Source organism: Pipra filicauda, unplaced genomic scaffold, assembly GCF_003945595.2.
Source record: "Pipra filicauda isolate LSUMZ 115617 unplaced genomic scaffold, ASM394559v2 scaffold188_size1440453_pilon, whole genome shotgun sequence".
Taxonomy (NCBI): Eukaryota; Metazoa; Chordata; class Aves; order Passeriformes; family Pipridae; genus Pipra; species Pipra filicauda.
In genome coordinates, this window is record NW_024104296.1 from 1,347,156 (window position 1) to 1,364,893 (window position 17,738).

Sequence of the window (17,738 nt, forward strand, 5' to 3'; positions counted from 1 at the left end):
ATTCTTGTTTCAAAGTTATCTGTAGACCTATTTTACCTCTAACTTTTGTAGAAGGAGAAGGACTATTCTGCCAGTCAAGTCTCGTTCAAACTTATAGGTCAATACTCTAAAGATATGTTGACATTTCTCAGATTAATTCCAAGTAATTCCTTGCCTGCTAGGGCCAGATCTGTCCCTTCCTCTCATTTCACATCAGCTCTGTACAAATTCACACTAGCATTAAGCATTAACTTGAACTCTGGCACTTACCAAAGCTGGAGGAGTCTGAGCTAGTCCATGACCTCACCACTGGCCTAAAAGCCTGAGGATCCAAGAGCCTTGAGGTCCTCAGGCCAAGTCCACTCTAGATAACTGGTTTAGCAGTATCTCCTTATAAATTTCTACATTAAATATAGCAAAGGGTTTTGACATTGTTCTTGCCACTAGAAATCTGGATTTCCCCACCAGGATGGCAAAAAAAGCCTCTGCAGAATCAAGGGACATGGGTGGAGGTCATACAGGTCTGTTGTTCAGCCCACAGCCTTTGTATTCTACTGCAAGCATCTCTGGAAAACACCCTTTTCAAATGCAGCAGCATTTTATCCCTTGCTAAATGAGGTTAGGCTGGAGCTGACACAGAAGATGGCAGATGCCCTCCTGTACTGCAGCGATGCAGCCACTAGGCTTTATCCTGTGAAATTGTTTTAATTCTCCAATAAGGGTGAGAAGCAGGGTGTGATGGGCTCACACTCCGTTTTATTTCTGAATGCTAATGTTCACACATTAAGTTTTAAAGGGGGGGGAAGGAAAAGAGTTTATGAATGCAAAACGCTGCTCTTCTTGCGAAAATGAAATTTGCTACGGTAACACACTTTTGACAAAAAATATTCTCACCAAACAGCAATGCAAAAAGGAAGCACAAAGATTACATCATTACAGTGTAAGATGCTGCATCCCCTATCAAAATCAGACCCGGGTTCACATTAATGTAAGATTTTTTTTGGTTGTTTTAAACACACCAAATATATGCAACAGCTACAGCAGAAGTTGGTTCTTCATGAATTGAGTAAAACAGGAGTCCTTTGCTTCACCCAAATGGATTTCAGATCAGATTCTAGAATAAACCATAGAAACTTACCTTGCATTTCAACATGTTGGCCACTCTCTCTTGCATTGATTGTCCTGCTTTTGGCCTGACAAGAATATAAACTGCTTTCACCTCAGGGCTGGAGCGCAGGAGTTTTTCCAGCAGTACTTTGCCCACGAAACCTGTCGCTCCTGTGATAAGTACAGTCTTTCCATTGTAATAAGCTGAGACTGCAGACATGGTGCTTTCTTGTTCTGTCCTTTCCTGCAGCAGACACCTGAGAAGATGAAGAAATAAAGGTTTTTATAGGGTTTTTGGGAGAACCTTTCTAGTCACCTATGGCAGCTCACGTTTGTCAATGGCAATTTAAAAGAGGGTTTTTTTAAAAAGTCTTTACTGTGAAAATATACCACAAAAATCTGAGAAGCTTAAAAAACCTCAGGCTCAGCCTTATCCTCCATGTGACACCATAGCTGCACACAGCAGTCCAACACAGCTCGTGCTGTCCAAGACTCCCCGCAGTAGATGCTCCACACAGTGTTGAACAGTATTTATCTCCTACACTGTGAAGTGGCAGCCATGAAGCTTTCTCTGGAGTTTAGGTTGCCTGAACTCCCTCTTAGAGATCCACTGACTAAATAACGGGGCTGACATGACCAGGCTCCCACATGAAGTGTCCCAGTTAAGTATTTTAATTAGATGCAATGGTTTCAGGCCTGTATGACCCCAGCCATCCTGATTCGAACTCTTAAGTTGATTAAATGACAAACAAGGCTGGATTGAATCCTCTTAGAAAAGCCCCTCTCCCTGTTAGTCCAATGGAAGCAAAACAACTCCTGTCTTTGAAGTGCTGCAGATCACAGCAAGCATAAAACATTTATACTGCAAGAGAAAGGCTCATGAAAAGTACCACTAAATGTTTTTATTTTGAAAAAAGCCTACAGAATTCGAAACAACAAGAAACAAGAATAGTAATCAAGTATTCAAGAACCAGAACAATGATCTTCAGGTACCCCAGAAAAACTTCTCTTCCTCCTTTAGAAGCTTCAGAAACACTGCTGGCCATTTCAAGTTTCTCAGCATGAGTGAACTGCACGCTAATAAAATGCAAATACCTCAAAACTGAAATACTGCATTTGTTGCGTTTTTGCAGTCTTCTAAGAGTCCCTGTTTTCACCAAACCTTTTGCATTTCTGAAGCCTAGCAAACCACTGAGGCACAGTGAAGTGCCTGACTTAGAGAAAAACCACAAGCCTTCATACAGACATTGTTCTTCTTGTTCCTCTTTCCCAGTGCTGCCTGGGACCACAGTACTTCACATCAAACAAATGAAAATCCCTGAATTTCTTTATCCAAAACGAATCATCAGGTGTAGAATCTGATTTAGAAAGTGGGTCAAGCAGAATAAGTTCTGAGGGACACAATTTTACGAACTAAGAGCTGTGAGTATTCTGGCTCAGTGGATTTGGGTATTAGCCTACTTTCAGATATGGTCTAGATTATAATTTAAATGAACACAGAAGGTCCACCTAGGCCTATTAAAAACCTGGTCTTATTAAAGAGCTGGCCACTTGGGAAGTTAAACAAACAGGTTAAACTCTTAGATAATGAACTTATTTATAACAAAATGTCACATCTCATTCAGGTTCGGAAAAACTGAGTGATATTGGATGACGGAAACTTGCAGAACCTGGGAGTGTGTGAAAGGGTGTGTAAGGTCAGAAGGAGCTGGTAGTTTAGCCAGATAAAATGGAGATGACAAAAGACTTAAGAAATTTGTCACGACACATGCCCTGCAACACAGAAAAATTAAGAAGTCCTTAGTCAGTAGAGACCATACAAAATCTACTGACCATCAGGAAACAAAAAGATAAAATGTAAGACTTCCAGCCACTGGATCCTTACTTCAAATTCATATTCAGAAGATCATATCTTCCTAACCTCACCTAATATGCTGCTAGGAAAAAAGGTACATTTAGAAAGTACTTTGCACCACAAACTTGTAGATTACCACAGTGTTTAATAGGAGTTCCTCTCCTTCCCACACTTGAGTAGAGAGCAACTTCCCACCTGCATCACTAAACATTTCTGTTTTGCCTTATAGTTGTAGATCACTGCACAAATAACTGTTAAAGGTTTCCACATGTGGACATCAATTTATTATGTTGTTTCATTTGGGTTATCTGTTTCAAAGTTATCCAAAAGGGGCTTCATCTGTTTTGGTCAGATGTTCAATGCTTGCTAGAATAGCAAAATAAATAAATCACACTACTTTGAAGTGTCCCTAAAATTAACTGTGCAGCCAAACTTTGTTCAGTGTTTCTGGTAAGGACTACACACACATAACTGACAGTTCTTCCCCATCTAGTCTGAGACCATTTTGAAGGTTTGATTCCATAAATTGGGGAAATCAACTGCATCTCCCAAGCTATTCTGGTATGATGAAAATGGAAGCGCACAGCCACTGAAAAAAGGAACTTCTAAGGCAATCTGTTTCTCTTGATTCTTGGCTTAACCCTACAGGGTTTAAAGACAAAGGAAGAAAAATCACATCCTTTCTATTCTCTACAGCAAAGCAGTCCAAGTGAGGCAGTACACAGTTAGTAGGGCCAGTATCAGAGTTGGATCCCATTGCTCAGGGCCTCATCCACAATAAAAAGCCACAAAGAATGAGATGATGTTTGCCTATTAAGGGATCAGATTTGTGTCTGCATGCAGTACATTTATTTTTCCCTTTCCTAAAGGAGCTTCAAAAGAAAATACAAAAATCTTGTACCCATTTGATGCCATGATAACTATCAGGAAAGAATATCTGCGTATTTGTTTAATATGCACAAACAAATTGATGTTTTGAGATCATGACACAAGAGCCAGAATGCTTCAATTTGATATGTTCAGACAGATCCCTGAATCTCCGCTGTCTGAGCAAATTTAAAGAGGTTTTTACTAGGTTCCAAAATAAAAGGCAGATTTCAGTTTATATTCAGGATTGCTAAAATTTTCCTTTCAACTTAGTTTTGGCTTTTTTATTTTTTAGAACTATCTTTGGGTTCTTTTGTATTTTTAAGAGTGCGATTTATTCTTCTCTGTTTTAAATAATTTTGCTTGGTCTTTGTAAAGAAAGTACTGAAGAAGGTATGGAGACTTCAAGGAACCAGAAGATTTCTGAGGTTAAAGGGTGTGATCCAAAAAATGCCTGCTGACCTAACCCTTTGGATGTCTACTTCAAAACACAGAGAACTTTATGCATGCCTTTTTGGCTTTTTGCACTCAGTCAAAGGAACAAAAATTGTTTCCTGCAGAAGGTCATACTTTACTTTTAATTTTAATGAAAGAACAGTCAATACTGAGCATTAACTATTTCCCAGTCAATTAAACTGCAGGGGATTAAGTGTCTGGTAGAACTATCTGAAGTTTGAACCACGGTCAGCAATTGCTGTGAGCTGACCCTTACTGAGGTAAAGAAGGATAAAGACAATTTCTTAGCCTAAGGTTCCTCTCTGTTCCAAAACTGACTGGAGGTGAGAAAGCCACTGAATTGTGGAGAAAAGCCCACACAAGGGCTTCTTGAAGCCCAATTCAAGCGAGTCATTACAGGCAACTCTGAGGTTTTAGGCACTAACTGGAGCAGGGCAGTGATCACTGATGCCTCCTGAATTACTGAGTGCAGCAACTCTGCAGCAGCACAAATCTCTCTGATGCTCAATGATCTTCAGCTGGAGTGGGGAAAAAAAATAGCTTTTTCCCAGAGAGCCAGAAATCCCACTGAGCATCTCTGCAGACACCAGCTGCTCTGAGGGTGAAGTTCTGGTACTGGTGCCTGTAAGAGTCTGCTCTGGATCAGCCATAAAGGACGACCTACAGGGCTGTGGTACAAACAAAGCCGTGATCCTGTGCCCAGGGCATGTGCCAAAGGACAAGCAAAGGAAAAGGTGGGAATCCTGCCAACCTAATGCTTTCCTCCTGCAAAAGAAAACCCTCATATCCTTAGCAGAATAGTACAGGAGAGCTTTCCCCCACCAAGAGCAGATACAATTGAGCTGGTATTTAACAGAATAACTACACTGTCCTCATCTTCCACATATTTCAGTGATGCCAAATCCACATCTGGATTGCAGTGGTGTAATGAAGAGTGTGACTGCTACCAAAGCCAAAATGATGGGAAGGGAAACGTGTATGTGAACTGCTGCCACTGCCCACAGCAGGTCAGTGCCTGCAGGGGGTTAAAGAGATGGCAAAAGGGAGCAATGAAGGACAGGTAGACTGGAACAGGTGACTATTTCAGTATGGTTTAGATCACTGCTGGGATTTCCATGCCCTACTCAACTAGGGCAGTGGCCATTTCAGAAGCTTTTTTGTTGGGATATTTGTCTTTTCAACTCAAAACCAAAATTACAATTAATGACAAATAATATTTTTTGAAACAAAGCTACAAGACAGCGAAAGTCCTTTAAGACTAAATAACTTTTGGCCACTTCTCTGAAAATAAATTTTTAATCTTGGGTGCAAATATCCAATCATACATAAGACAGGTTTTTTTAATCAGGATTCTGGAAGAGTCATAATTAAACTGGGACATGCACAGAAAGAAAAATTCCTCTGCTGCTTCAGAGAACTTGCATAGCTGAGATCAGAAAAAGCAATATAAAGTGGTCACAGACTATTTCAGTCTCATCAATTTGCTTCTTCAGTCTATTAATTATTTTATGAGTTTAAAATGGACTGAACACTGGGGATGCCTGAACAATGTATCTTCATATAATTATTTTCTCTTTTACATTTTGCTCCAGGAAGTGTGACAGAGAGTCCATAAACTAGGCATGTAATTATAATACATAAAAGCAATTCTTTCTAATATGTGTTTGTTGCCTGAAAGCACTTGTTGTTAGTTTAATCATCAGCAAATAAATAATCCCACAAATGGGACTGTAACAGGAACAACCTGATCTTTTCACTTTTGTGGACAGTAGAGGTGGATACATGAACAATGAGCAATTTTCCTCCAGTGCCAATGCATATACAGCAATTGTATGGCTCGAAGCAAATCATTGTAATCCAAGGAGAGCATGCACATGGATGCAGATGTAGGGATAGTGTTACCACCACCTCCTATGGAGCAAAATCCTCTCTGAAACAAAGCATCTTTCCAACCTGCTGACTCCTGGAGCAACAAAAAGCTCCATTCCATGCTTAAAGAACAAAAATTAAAAATACAAAGAAAAATGCAATAAGCATCTATATGTTTCATTTGTGTGCTGGCACTAGAAACAAGGGCTCTAACAGCATCCATCAATTCACAGTGAGATCTCAGGTGTATGCAGGTACATTAGTTGTGCAGGCTCTGTCATTTGAGATGCTTTATATGGATGTCAAGGTTTTGTTGAGCACCAGGATCTGCTGCAGAGATTTCACAGCTTATTTTTAGCCCCAGGACATCTGGAAGTAATAGAGCGTGCCGTGGCCTTAGAGTCCCAGAGCAGAGTCTCACACCATGCTCTGTAGCAATAGCTGAAGCAGTGACTTGTTTTTCATCACAGTGACTTAACTCCTGGCTTCTCAGTAACACCAAGAGGAGCCTTATGTCACTCAGTTCCACTGATTTCATTTACTGGGCCAAACTCACAACCAGGGAAGTTCCACTGCCATGACCAACATTTCAGCTGGGATCAACATGAATTAGCTCAGATTAGAGCCTTTATATTTAAAATATTTTCTGCATTTTCAGTAATAAATAACAGTGACTCAGAATGGAAAATGGCCGTAGTTCACCACTGCACAACATTTGTGCTGCTAACAAGAACAAGCAGAAAGTACCAGCAGTGATGCACTCGAGTTACATAATGTATTTCCAAAGGTTTTTAGCCACAGGAAGATTTGTGCAGCACATGATGTTTGGGAAGAGGTGGGGGAGAATTTCACTGATGGCAAAAAATGAAGCAAAGAGGATGTTAAAATGGCTGTTCTAGGGACAAATTAAAAGATCCTTATGGTTTGTTAAACTTCCATGGTTATTTAACAGCACTAACAACCTACCAGCAATAACAAACTGGCAAAGATAAACCTTCTCTCACTTAGCTACAGAATTAAAAGGAAGGTCATAATCCACCCTTTGTACAGGCACTATAGATGCTAATGCAGCATAAAGAAATAAAATCCTGTGATTCAAAGATGGGCACATTTACAGCCAGACTGAACTCCTGATGATAATCCTCTTTGCGAGAGATTTTGCTCCCAGCAATTTACACCAAATATAAATGCTGTTGCTAGAAGCCTGAAGGTTAAACCACTTTTCTCCAGCTAATATATTTCAAATCATTTTTTGTTTGCCAACAGTACCGACTCAACTCCATAACAGCATATCCAAGTAGCAACATGCAAGGAGAAACTCTCATTGCTTCCGGAAACCCTTTGCGATTTGAAAAATCACACCAGTTTTGCAATTCGTGTTAATTTATAACAGTTAAATCTAAAGAGACAGTGCAGTGTGACAGCATAATTAAGAGCTGGAGGCAATGAGCAGTGTGCACAGCCTGATCCTGCAAACGCTGGATGCTGCATCACATAAGGACAGCAGCTCTTGATCCTCTGGAAATCACTGGGAGTTGCGGCTGCTGGGCTAGAGACCTGCCCACAGAACAAGATGCAGATGTAGGGCAAAAGTTTGAATTTCAAGATGTGGTCATTGTGTAAGCACTACCTGTACAGCTTCAGAGACCATCTGACTCTTTTCAGCAGCCCAAACTGTTTCACCCTGTTCAGAATTAGAGAAGAACAAGTGAAGCACAATGTGTGTTGCACTGATGCAACACAACACAGGAGAATCCCCTTGAGTTTTTAGTGGAAACTGTTAGTCTCTCTGTCTATGTTCTCTCTAAAACTGATGAAAACAAGGTTATAAACATTTTAGAGCTGGAACGAGGCAACAGTGCTGAGGACATACCTACGTGTGTGATACAGGATTTTGAAGAACAAATATTTCTCAATAGCTCAAGTAGGGACGTATTCTGCCTCTCCCCTATTTAATCAGCCACCTTATAAGAACTGCAGCTACCAGAGACATGAAAGGAGCTGTTTCTGCAGGCTCCTTTCTGCATCACACGTCATCTGTACCCACTCTTCCCTTTTTTTTAGAGGGAGCTCCCTCTTTTTGAGAGATAGTTGTTGGAAAGCCACTGAGCAAATCACAGGATCAAAGCTTAGGTGCTGTGCAGAGATCAGGACTAGAAGGGACTTTTTGCTCTGCCTCAGCATAATTAAATGCAGACATCCTATGTCAGAGCATTTTTGCAGGCAATCCATTCCCTTCTCTTTCCCCCACTTTACTCTTCACAGCCATTTTCACCTTGCTTTTTCTCCTGAGATCTCTACAACTAGCAGTCCTCTCCCAAGACCCTAAATCAGAACCCTTGCCCTACCCACTGCACACCAATCACACTGCACCTTACCACTGCAGGAGGGAGGTCTCTCAGTGATTAAGTCAGGAGTCTGTAACTCTCTCTGTGATAACAGTCTGGTCTGGCATATTTATTTTATTTTAGTGATCTCAGTTGATAACTTAATTAGCATCCAAGAGCTAATGTATTAGCATTCGAAGGTTTTCTGTCCTTTTCCACTACTTGGTCTTGTCCCTTGTCAAAAAATATTGGCACCAGCATATATGGCATTTGTGGGAAGAGCTGGATTTACAGATGGCAGGTCGGGTGGGTGCGTTGATCTGCTGGAGGGCAGGAAGGCATTGCAGAGGGAACTGGACAACCCGGATTGATAGACTGAGGACAATTGTATGAGGTTCAACAAGGTCAAGTGCTTTCTGATCTTGAAGGTATTTTTCAATCTAAATTATTTTATGACTGGGCCAGTTCAAGCATAATCACATGCAATTTGAGGGTCAAAGGAAGATGAAGTGTTTCGCTGTTTTTTTCAAGCCTCACTTTTGGAGCAGTCCATTTAGCACAGCTGCTCTGAAGGGACAGCAGCTTCAGGGTTGTTACCTTCCCACCAATTCTCCCATTCCAGCACTCACAGAAAACCATCCTACAACAGCCCAAACCACACAGGGTAACTAAAAACTGCCCACATTTCTGAAACAAATGAAAAAGAAGTGGTGATTGATAGCAGCAATGTGAGTATTTATGTGACTACAGCAACCATGTTCTTCACAAAGGCACTGTCATGACATAAAAAAGAATGATCTTCACTCAAGATTCTGAGTCAACAGCAATATTGATCCAAGTAGATCAATATAGTAAGTAAATCTATGTCATGCAATGATGGAGAGACTGCCTTCCTGAGACTACCTTCTCTTTCCTACTGTCATTCCATCCAGCTCTCCTGCCAGGTAAATACATAAGCACAATGCTTAGGAGTCTTAACAAAATCAAATGAAACTGCATTTATATGTTTTCATAACAAAACATAAAAAAAAAAATTACAGAAAACAACAAAAGAAGAAACTGAGGACAATGTACAGGAATATGGTCAAGTGATGACCCCTTAATGACCATGCTTTTAAAAGACAAACACTTATCTACCTTCCTACTGTTACAACTCTTTTTCACAGCTATGTCCAGTGGAAGATGTAAATAGAAAACATGAGTAGCTCTGTACCCCTGTGCTTTTTTATGACTATATGTGCATATTTTTGTTTGTATTAAGCTTCAAAACAAATGCAAAATAATTAATAATTGGCTGAATAACACCAGCTGAAAGAAAGCAAGGAAGCTGTAGGGATTCAAACATACACAGTTTCTGACGACCACAGAGTTCCGCACTCGGTCTGTCTGGATCTCCCAGAGCATAAGGGTTTTTACTGAAGTCTTTTCTTTAATAATATGCATGTACTTGTATAGTACATGCACAGAAAACCATTTTTAGGTTGTAGACACAAAATCTGTCGACTGCTTTTTCCCTTGAGCCTCAACCATTTTTGAGTCATCAAGACCCTGATGACAGTTGGCTATAGAACACCTCATACTGCAAACCTTTATAAGATGCAACAGGGCAAATATTCCTTTTTCTTCATCCCTTCATACTGCCTGAATTTGCTAATACCTTCCTTGTAAGACAGAGGAAACTACTTAGCTGAGAAGCTCTTGACATGTTGTGAGGGAAATGTCTTGATGAGCTCAGATAATACAGTAGCATGGTTTGTGCTGCTTAACAGAAAAATGTGGTGACTGCACTAAGAAGTTTAGCAGTCCTGTGACAGCAAGCTAAAATGAAATTTCACACTTTGGATCTCAGATCTAACAGAGTGGAAAAAATTACCTGCTGTGTTCGGACACAGATTTAAGGTTAATTAAATAACTGTAATTATTTTTCTGTCCAATAGAGAGCTCGGCAGTCTGAGCAGTTTTATACTGAGGTTTTATTAAGAAGCGCAGTCTAGAACCTGGTTACTCTTGCCTTGGTTGGGATTGAAAGATAAAAATATTGGAATATATCCCACTAAGAGGAGTCTTCTTATAAGGATGACCAGAGTGATAGTTTATACTATTAATTTCATAGCAAAGCATATATAAATACAGACACACGTTTTCAAGCCCAAAGATTTAAGATACCTTTAAGTGGGTTTTTTAAATTGAAACCTGACAGAGAACATTATCAATTGAAATACCCCAGGTTTGCCTTTTACCTTTGACTCAAAACTCAGATAGACTAAATACAAACAAAAAGCATTTATTTTTTTCATTTCTCCCAGGTTTCTCTGTTGCTCATACTTAGAGCATTTGATGTAAACCTGGCAATCCATCAGACAACAACTGCAGCTTGGATTGTTGGTTTGTCCAGCTACTGAAATAAGACAGAAGATATCCAGGCTTCTGCTATGCAACATTCTCCTATCAGTGAATTCTCAGCAGAGAGGGAAGGATCAAGCCCTTAAGGAACAGGGAAGAAGCTCAGCCAAAGCATATTTCACTCCAGGAAGTCCACAGGGGATTTTAAGGCTGGTTAGTGCATGCTGCTGGCTGGCTCATTCTGCAGCAAGCCAGCATCTGTGATCAGTTCTCCAGTATTTCCCTGCATCCCCTGCTTGTTGAAGACAATTCTGGCACTACCTGAACTAGAACCACAACACACTGACAGCTCTGCTGTCAGAGTCCTGGGCACTGAAATAAGGACCTTGCACAGGCAGCACAAGGGTGCACAGACCGAGGCAGCTACAGCAGCAAAGCTGCAGCAGTTCCAGCTCGGAAGGTTCCTGCCCTGTGGTGGCTGTCACTGTGCAAATGTGATGAACTGACAAACATCCCCTTCTCCCTTTGGAAATGCACAGAAACCACGGCAAGGAGAGTCCAGGAGGCCACTTCCTCCTGCAAGGACCCATGTGTGGAGCATTGGGAAGGGGTAATGGAGTTCTTAAGAGAGAAACCAGTGAGACAGAAGGCCTGCACAGGTTCAGGGTGTTTCTGTCTCCCATTACACCTCACCATTCTGGGAAGGCTTTTCCACTGCTTTGACTCCCTGTCTGGATGCACTCCCCACCTCTTTAATCCCTGATCTGTAGCGAGACAAACACGGAGTTACATGCACAGCCGATTCCTGCTGCTCCTCCCGAGGCTGCAGGATATCTCAGGACCAGGGAATTACAGTTTCAGATGCACCAGCGAGACTACTGGTTTTGTCCCTGCCCCTTCCAACAGCAAATGTCATCCTAAGAGCTTGCAAATTTTCTTTTTCCTTGGGATCATAAACACAACACGCAGGCAGCAGGAGGGAGAAGGCTTTCTCCTCTGGAAATTTCAGCAGGGAATACAGAAGCAGCCCAGTTAAGCCAGAAGCATCATTAGCCACGTGAAAACAAGCCACGTATTAATAGGTAGATCCAAGGTAGCTGCTAGGATTTTCAGAGGAGTAAACCTGCGTTTGATCAAAGCAGAAAACTGAAGAAAACCTACTAAATATGGGTAGGATGAGGGTGACCATGTCATGGATGCTAAGTGTGACTACAAAACATAGCTTCTATTAAAAAAAAAAAAAAGAATGTAAGAGAGCAGCAAAGAAGAGAGTTTGTAGAACTCCCTGTGATCAGTATCTGAGTTAGTGTGTTTATGCAGGACTTTCCATTCAGCTTCTACCACAATGAACTGAGTGTGCAAATCCAGGAGTTCTCACCATGCTGCACCCAGAATTACTCACAGTAGCTTAAAACAAAGTAGTTCTGCGATCTCTAAACACATGGAGCTAAATCACTCCTGGGAGATAACCCAGCGATCTGCATCAATGATGAAGTGGAAACTGAACTTTTCCAGAAAATAATTTCCTTAACACTGAGAACAAAAACTGAAAGAAATTAAAAACAACTTATAAGGGCCTCCTCACATGCAGGACATAGCTCAGAAAGAAGTAGGAAATGGACAGAGAATCTCTCATTTCTTGGCATCTGACAGCCACCACCATAATACTTTGGGATAGATTTTAAAGATGCAGTTTGTAAGATGGTATCAACAAAACACAGAAATTATGGCCTTACTTGTACTTACGTTTTAAAACTTCTTTTTCTACCCCCATCAGCTCTTCCCTTATTTGAAACTGGGCTACATAATAAGTAAGCAGAACTCATTCTACTAACAGTAAGAACACTGTCACAAAATCTTTCATAATTTAACTGATTGTACTCTTGATACTAAATATTATCTTCATTTCTGAGAGTTTTGTTACTCTCAAGAGGTAGTTTTGCTAGCTCTTGATCCTCATCAGATGGCTTTAAGGATTTTGGACTCTTCTAACTTGTACACCTCTGTCTCTTCTACCAGGATAAACAGACTGAGAAAACAGAAATAAAACTAAAAAGCAAATGTAAAGCGAGTCCGAGGATGTTGTTTCAAAACACAGAGAGAGATGCAAAATCCTGAAACACACATCCCTCCAGCAGGCTACAGATTTGCTGCATCCCAAGCCCTTTGGGATGGGAAGTATGCAAGTGCAGTAGTACCACTCACAACAGGTCTCTGATCACAGCTGAGTCACACAGAAACTACCAGAGTGGAAATACTTTTTGATATATATTTATATATGTGAATCACTAATACAGCAAACACAGCACAGCAGTGTTTATCCCTCCCTTATGCTGTTAAAAATGCTTTCTTTTAATGAACTAATGTGTTTGTTCAACCCCTGCTTTATACACATTAACTAATGGTCTCCAAAATACCCCAGAGAAACAAAGAAGATGTGTATTTTATTATCCCCATTATTAGAAGCAATGCAATTCACAGGGGCTGCTAATGAATTACAGTTAATGATGCAGTGCTAAGCAGCCACTTTTTTTGGAGATTTGTTTAGGTCATACTATAACAGGGATCAGAAGTAACTTCCATTTCAGAAACCAATGAGTGCAACAGCAAGAAAGACCATATAAGTTGTAAGACACATTGATTTTATCAAAATAGTTGCTGTAGTATTACAATTTCATCATTCTCATGTGCCTATGCACGTTTTAAAAAGTCTTGTGTTGTTGTTGGGGTTTTTTTTTCGTTATTGGTAGGGGTTTTTTCTTGATTTTTTTTTGCCATGCAGTTATTACTCTCACTCGAGCAAAAAAAGACAAAACCGTGGATTCAGGAGGGAAATAATAATCAAATGTGGAAGAAGCCAACCAGAAGATCAAAAATATATCCTTCCCAATTAGATTTTCTCACAAACTGCAAGGAAAATACACTCCTCAAATCTCCTCACTCAGTTTCTGTGAAAGACAGGCAGCACAGCCTGCAGATTTCTCTCCCCAAAGTTCTCCAAGAAACACAAACATTTACTCTTCAGATAAAGGGAAAAGAGCAGGAAGAGGAAACTAAAGACAATTCCCTGGAGTTACTGAAAGCTGCATTAAGGAACTTTCCTCTTCACATCAGCAGCTCTGAATAATGAGGCAGCAGAGAGCTTTGCAGCACTGGGAGCCTTTGAAACACACTTGTCCAGAAGGAAGAGACAATAAAATGTCAATAGAAAATGCCTCTTGGCTGGCACAGAGAAAACTTTTCCTCCTTTTCCAAATACAGAGACCAATTTTTTTCTTCCCCTCTTCTCCAATATTTAGAAGACAAGCTGATGAGAGATGACAAGGCTCACTTACAGAAGTTCAAAAAAATCCAGCACTGAATAAAACATAAGTGCAGAATCAGAAAAAGGATGGTCAGACTGTACCAATGTCATCTAATATATCCTCTGTGCACTGAAATGCAAGAAGGGGATGGAAAGAAGTAATTCAATGATGCTTTAGTTCTAAAAGTTCAAGAAAAGTTTGAATTAAGTTTAAAGTATTTGAATAATCCTGTTGTAGTCAGTGTCAAGTTCAAGTTAGTGCACACATGTTCTCCTTAAGCACAAATTCCCTTCTCATCGTTAAGAAGCTCTGCATTCAAAATTTACATGCTCCTATACTGAATAAATTTTTTAAATTACTTTTTATTTTTACTTTTTATTGGCCAACAATTAAGATATTCATTATCAGATAAATAAAATTATCCACAAATTTTGCAATCCTGGTTCCCCCCCCAATCTTATCCTAGCATGATCTATAAAATAAAGAAATTTCTTGGAATGGATTAGGGTGTGCCTGCCCTGAAAATGCACAAGACCACACAGAGTTGGTATATTAGCATAGCTTCAAGTAGCACAGTGAAATACAAAAATAAATACGCCTCCTATGACCATTCTTTTTTTAAAGCCTTTTCTATTCTTGTAGGGACAGGAGATCGCTATGTTCCAAGGTGGAAGTATTTAGGACCCCTCTAAAATGGAAAGATTTACCCATATCATTTAAGAAAAAACAACTTATGACTCAATTCCTGTTAATGATTTTTTTATTACATTTTTCCAAGAAATGATGCTCTCTTTAACTTTTGTATGACCTCATGACCTTGGAAACAAAGCTCACAGTCTGAAGACATAAATATCAAGCAAATGTTACTAGTTCTCAAGCAGTATCAACTTGCTTTGGTGCTTTTAGCTCCATCGTCCTAAGACACAGAAAGCAGCCTCATTCTGTCTTGCACCTTTGTAATTTTGTGTATTTTAAAATTTGATATTCAGAATAAGCCTGATCTCCTCCTCTTAGTTCATTTGTGCCAAGCAGAACACAAAAGATTTGCCTTTTTAACCAGGTCTCTCATCTCCTGGATCTTTGCAATCCATTGAGAGTCTCACACGAGTTCAGAGTCTGTCCTCACACCAGATCCTGGAGATGCTGTGAAAATAAACATCAACATGTGTTGTAGCAACCTGTGTGTGTGGAACTACCTCTCAGGAAACAAACTGTTACCAACCTCTCCTTCTCAAAACAGAAGCCAAAAGGCACAAGGTCCTCTTGCCAGTGCCAGTGCCATTGCATTAATTGTCCTTGTTCTTCAGACACAAATTATTCACCTCCAAGCCTTGCGGCATGTGTTGGACATCCCCCACCTTGGATTTCTTACTGCTAATCTCGGGTCCAGATAAGAGTCCTATTAAGAAGGGTTGACATAAAGTACACAGAGATTGCCAGGCTGGAAATTCTTTGCCAAAATACACAGCTCAGCTGGGCAGGGACATAGTAAGTAGCATGTATCCACACTAGGCTTCCACAAGAAAGAAAAAAAGTTTTGTTACTAACGGCCAAAACACACACTGACCTCGCCAAAAAGTAGTCTTTGAGGCAGGATACTTCCTGCGATACAGAGATATTTACTGAAATAAGCACACAGAGATTAGGGCTCCCACTCAACTACACCTCTCAGGGAAAAGAGAGTAGTAAAGTAATACGTGGCAGTAACAACCATTTTTTCTCTCCAGTTTAATGGCATAAAAGCAGGACCTCCCTGTTGTTGTGAGAGCAAAAGCAAAATGAAATGGGAGAGGTGTTTCACTCTGCTCAAAATTTTATTTTTTGAAGTCTCTGTAGTACAAAATGCTATTTTAGGAAAAACACTTTTTTTTTCCCCTGGCAGTGCAAATCAGCCCAAAACTCAGCATATTTGGCTTCCTGAAAATTTTTCCTGGCTGAGTACTCACAACCTACAGAGACTCCCTGTTATAACTGTTGCCAATTCTCTTTGTTGACCCCTTTCCAAAAGAGGATGAAGAGAGAAAAAAGGTGGCAGTCAGAGAAACAGTACAACCCAAGGATCCCTGTTTTATCAGAAGGGTGTTTGAAGGCAGAGTAAACAATGCTCCAAGGTGGCCTTAATTTGCACTGGAAGCCAATGTTGGTTTTGGGAAGTTGCCACCACATTCACTGTAGGCTTTGCCACCACATCCCTCCTCTTTGATTTTGTACTGAACACACGCCAAGAAACTTGGATTTTAACAACTGAATGGCAGAGATGTCCTGCAAGAGACACAGTCCTAAATAACTGGAAGGGAAAGAAATCATGCCTGTGAATACAGTGTGAGCCTTCTGACAGAGGGAAGCTTAAGCACAGATACAGGAGGGACAATGGCAGGCGATTTGTGCTGGGAAAAAAATATTAATTTGATATTAATGATACTTACTTGGAAATTATTTGATCTATTTGAAATCTGCTAGTAACATTGAGGATAAAATGGTTGCTGTTAAGACATACACATTGAGGGGCTGAAGAATAAAGGCAATTAGAGTGATCCTGTGTACCCAAAATTCCAAGAGGATAAAGAGATTGTCTAAAGAGACTGGATGACCTGTTTCTTACAAATAAGAGTCAGGCATTCTTGTAGAGTTTTCCAGACCTACAGAAAACTTCAGCATTCCAATTCAGGTTAGAAAGTCGTGGAGTTCAGCAGGACAGAAAGAACTTATATTGAGTATTTCACAGAACAAGCAGATCATCCTTAGAAACAATGACAGAAAATAAAAACTACTATCTATGATCTAAAAGTCAAGGAAAAGCAGAAGAAAGGCACCTTTGCACTGCCAGGTTCCCCAGCTGGCTGTGAGGTGTCAGGTTTGCCAGGTGCCAAACCCTCCATACAAGCAATTAGCAGTACTAATGAGTGTAAAGCACAGCAATGCCTGTAGGTGATACAGAGGTTCTTAAATCATCTTTACACTACAGGAAAATCTTCTGATAGCAGGTTGATCCTTCCAAATTTACAGTACCTGAAGTTTAACTGAGACAGAGCCTGAGCCAATTAGTTTGCTGTACGTGTAGATTCATAAGCCTTAATTACAAACACTCTTCAGTTCTTACAGTAAGACTGAGACAATCAGTGCAGTGTATTTCAGAAGGGAGAAGCACCACTGATCCTCGACTGCTCTCTTTTATGAGTTGCACTCTGGCTAAATACAGAGGTTCTGGCAGCAGCTTTAAGGTTTTCTAGAAATTTCTACCTTTAGCAACTCAGGCCATATTTTCTTCCCCCTTCACTTGTGCAGGAAGAAATCTTGTGGGGTCAAGTTGTGAATTAAACAAATACACTGGACTGGTTTAGGATGTGGCTTGAGAAAGACTTGTGTCAGCACTGCAGAGGGTGTTGTGAGACAGTGGTCTCACAACAGATGAGGCAGGGGCAGGAAAAAGCAAGGCTTTGTTAGTCCTGTATCACTGCCAAGGTCTTCGAACTATGAAACACTGGCCTGTCAGCAAGAACATTAAATCTACCTTTTTTCAGCAAGTACTCCAATTTTAATATTTAACAATCATAACAGTTATAGCAACTTTCCCCAGGATTTGCATGATGGCTCACTCAAATAATTTCAGTCTACATCTCCAACTCCTTG

General features: G+C 40.3%; 1 protein-coding gene across 4 annotated transcripts in view; it reads right to left on the minus strand.

Moving 5' to 3' along the window:
* The window catches only part of LOC113994327 (fatty acyl-CoA reductase 1-like), a 135,767-nt gene that overhangs the window by 72,307 nt on the left and 45,722 nt on the right, over nt 1-17,738 (minus strand). For all 4 annotated transcript variants that reach the window (XM_027733249.2, XM_039380169.1, XM_027733250.2 and 1 more), the window contains one exon: nt 1,118-1,343. In XM_027733249.2, coding sequence (XP_027589050.1) covers nt 1,118-1,306 — 189 coding nt within the window. In that variant the 5' untranslated portion in view covers nt 1,307-1,343. The remainder of the gene's footprint in view (nt 1-1,117; nt 1,344-17,738) is intronic.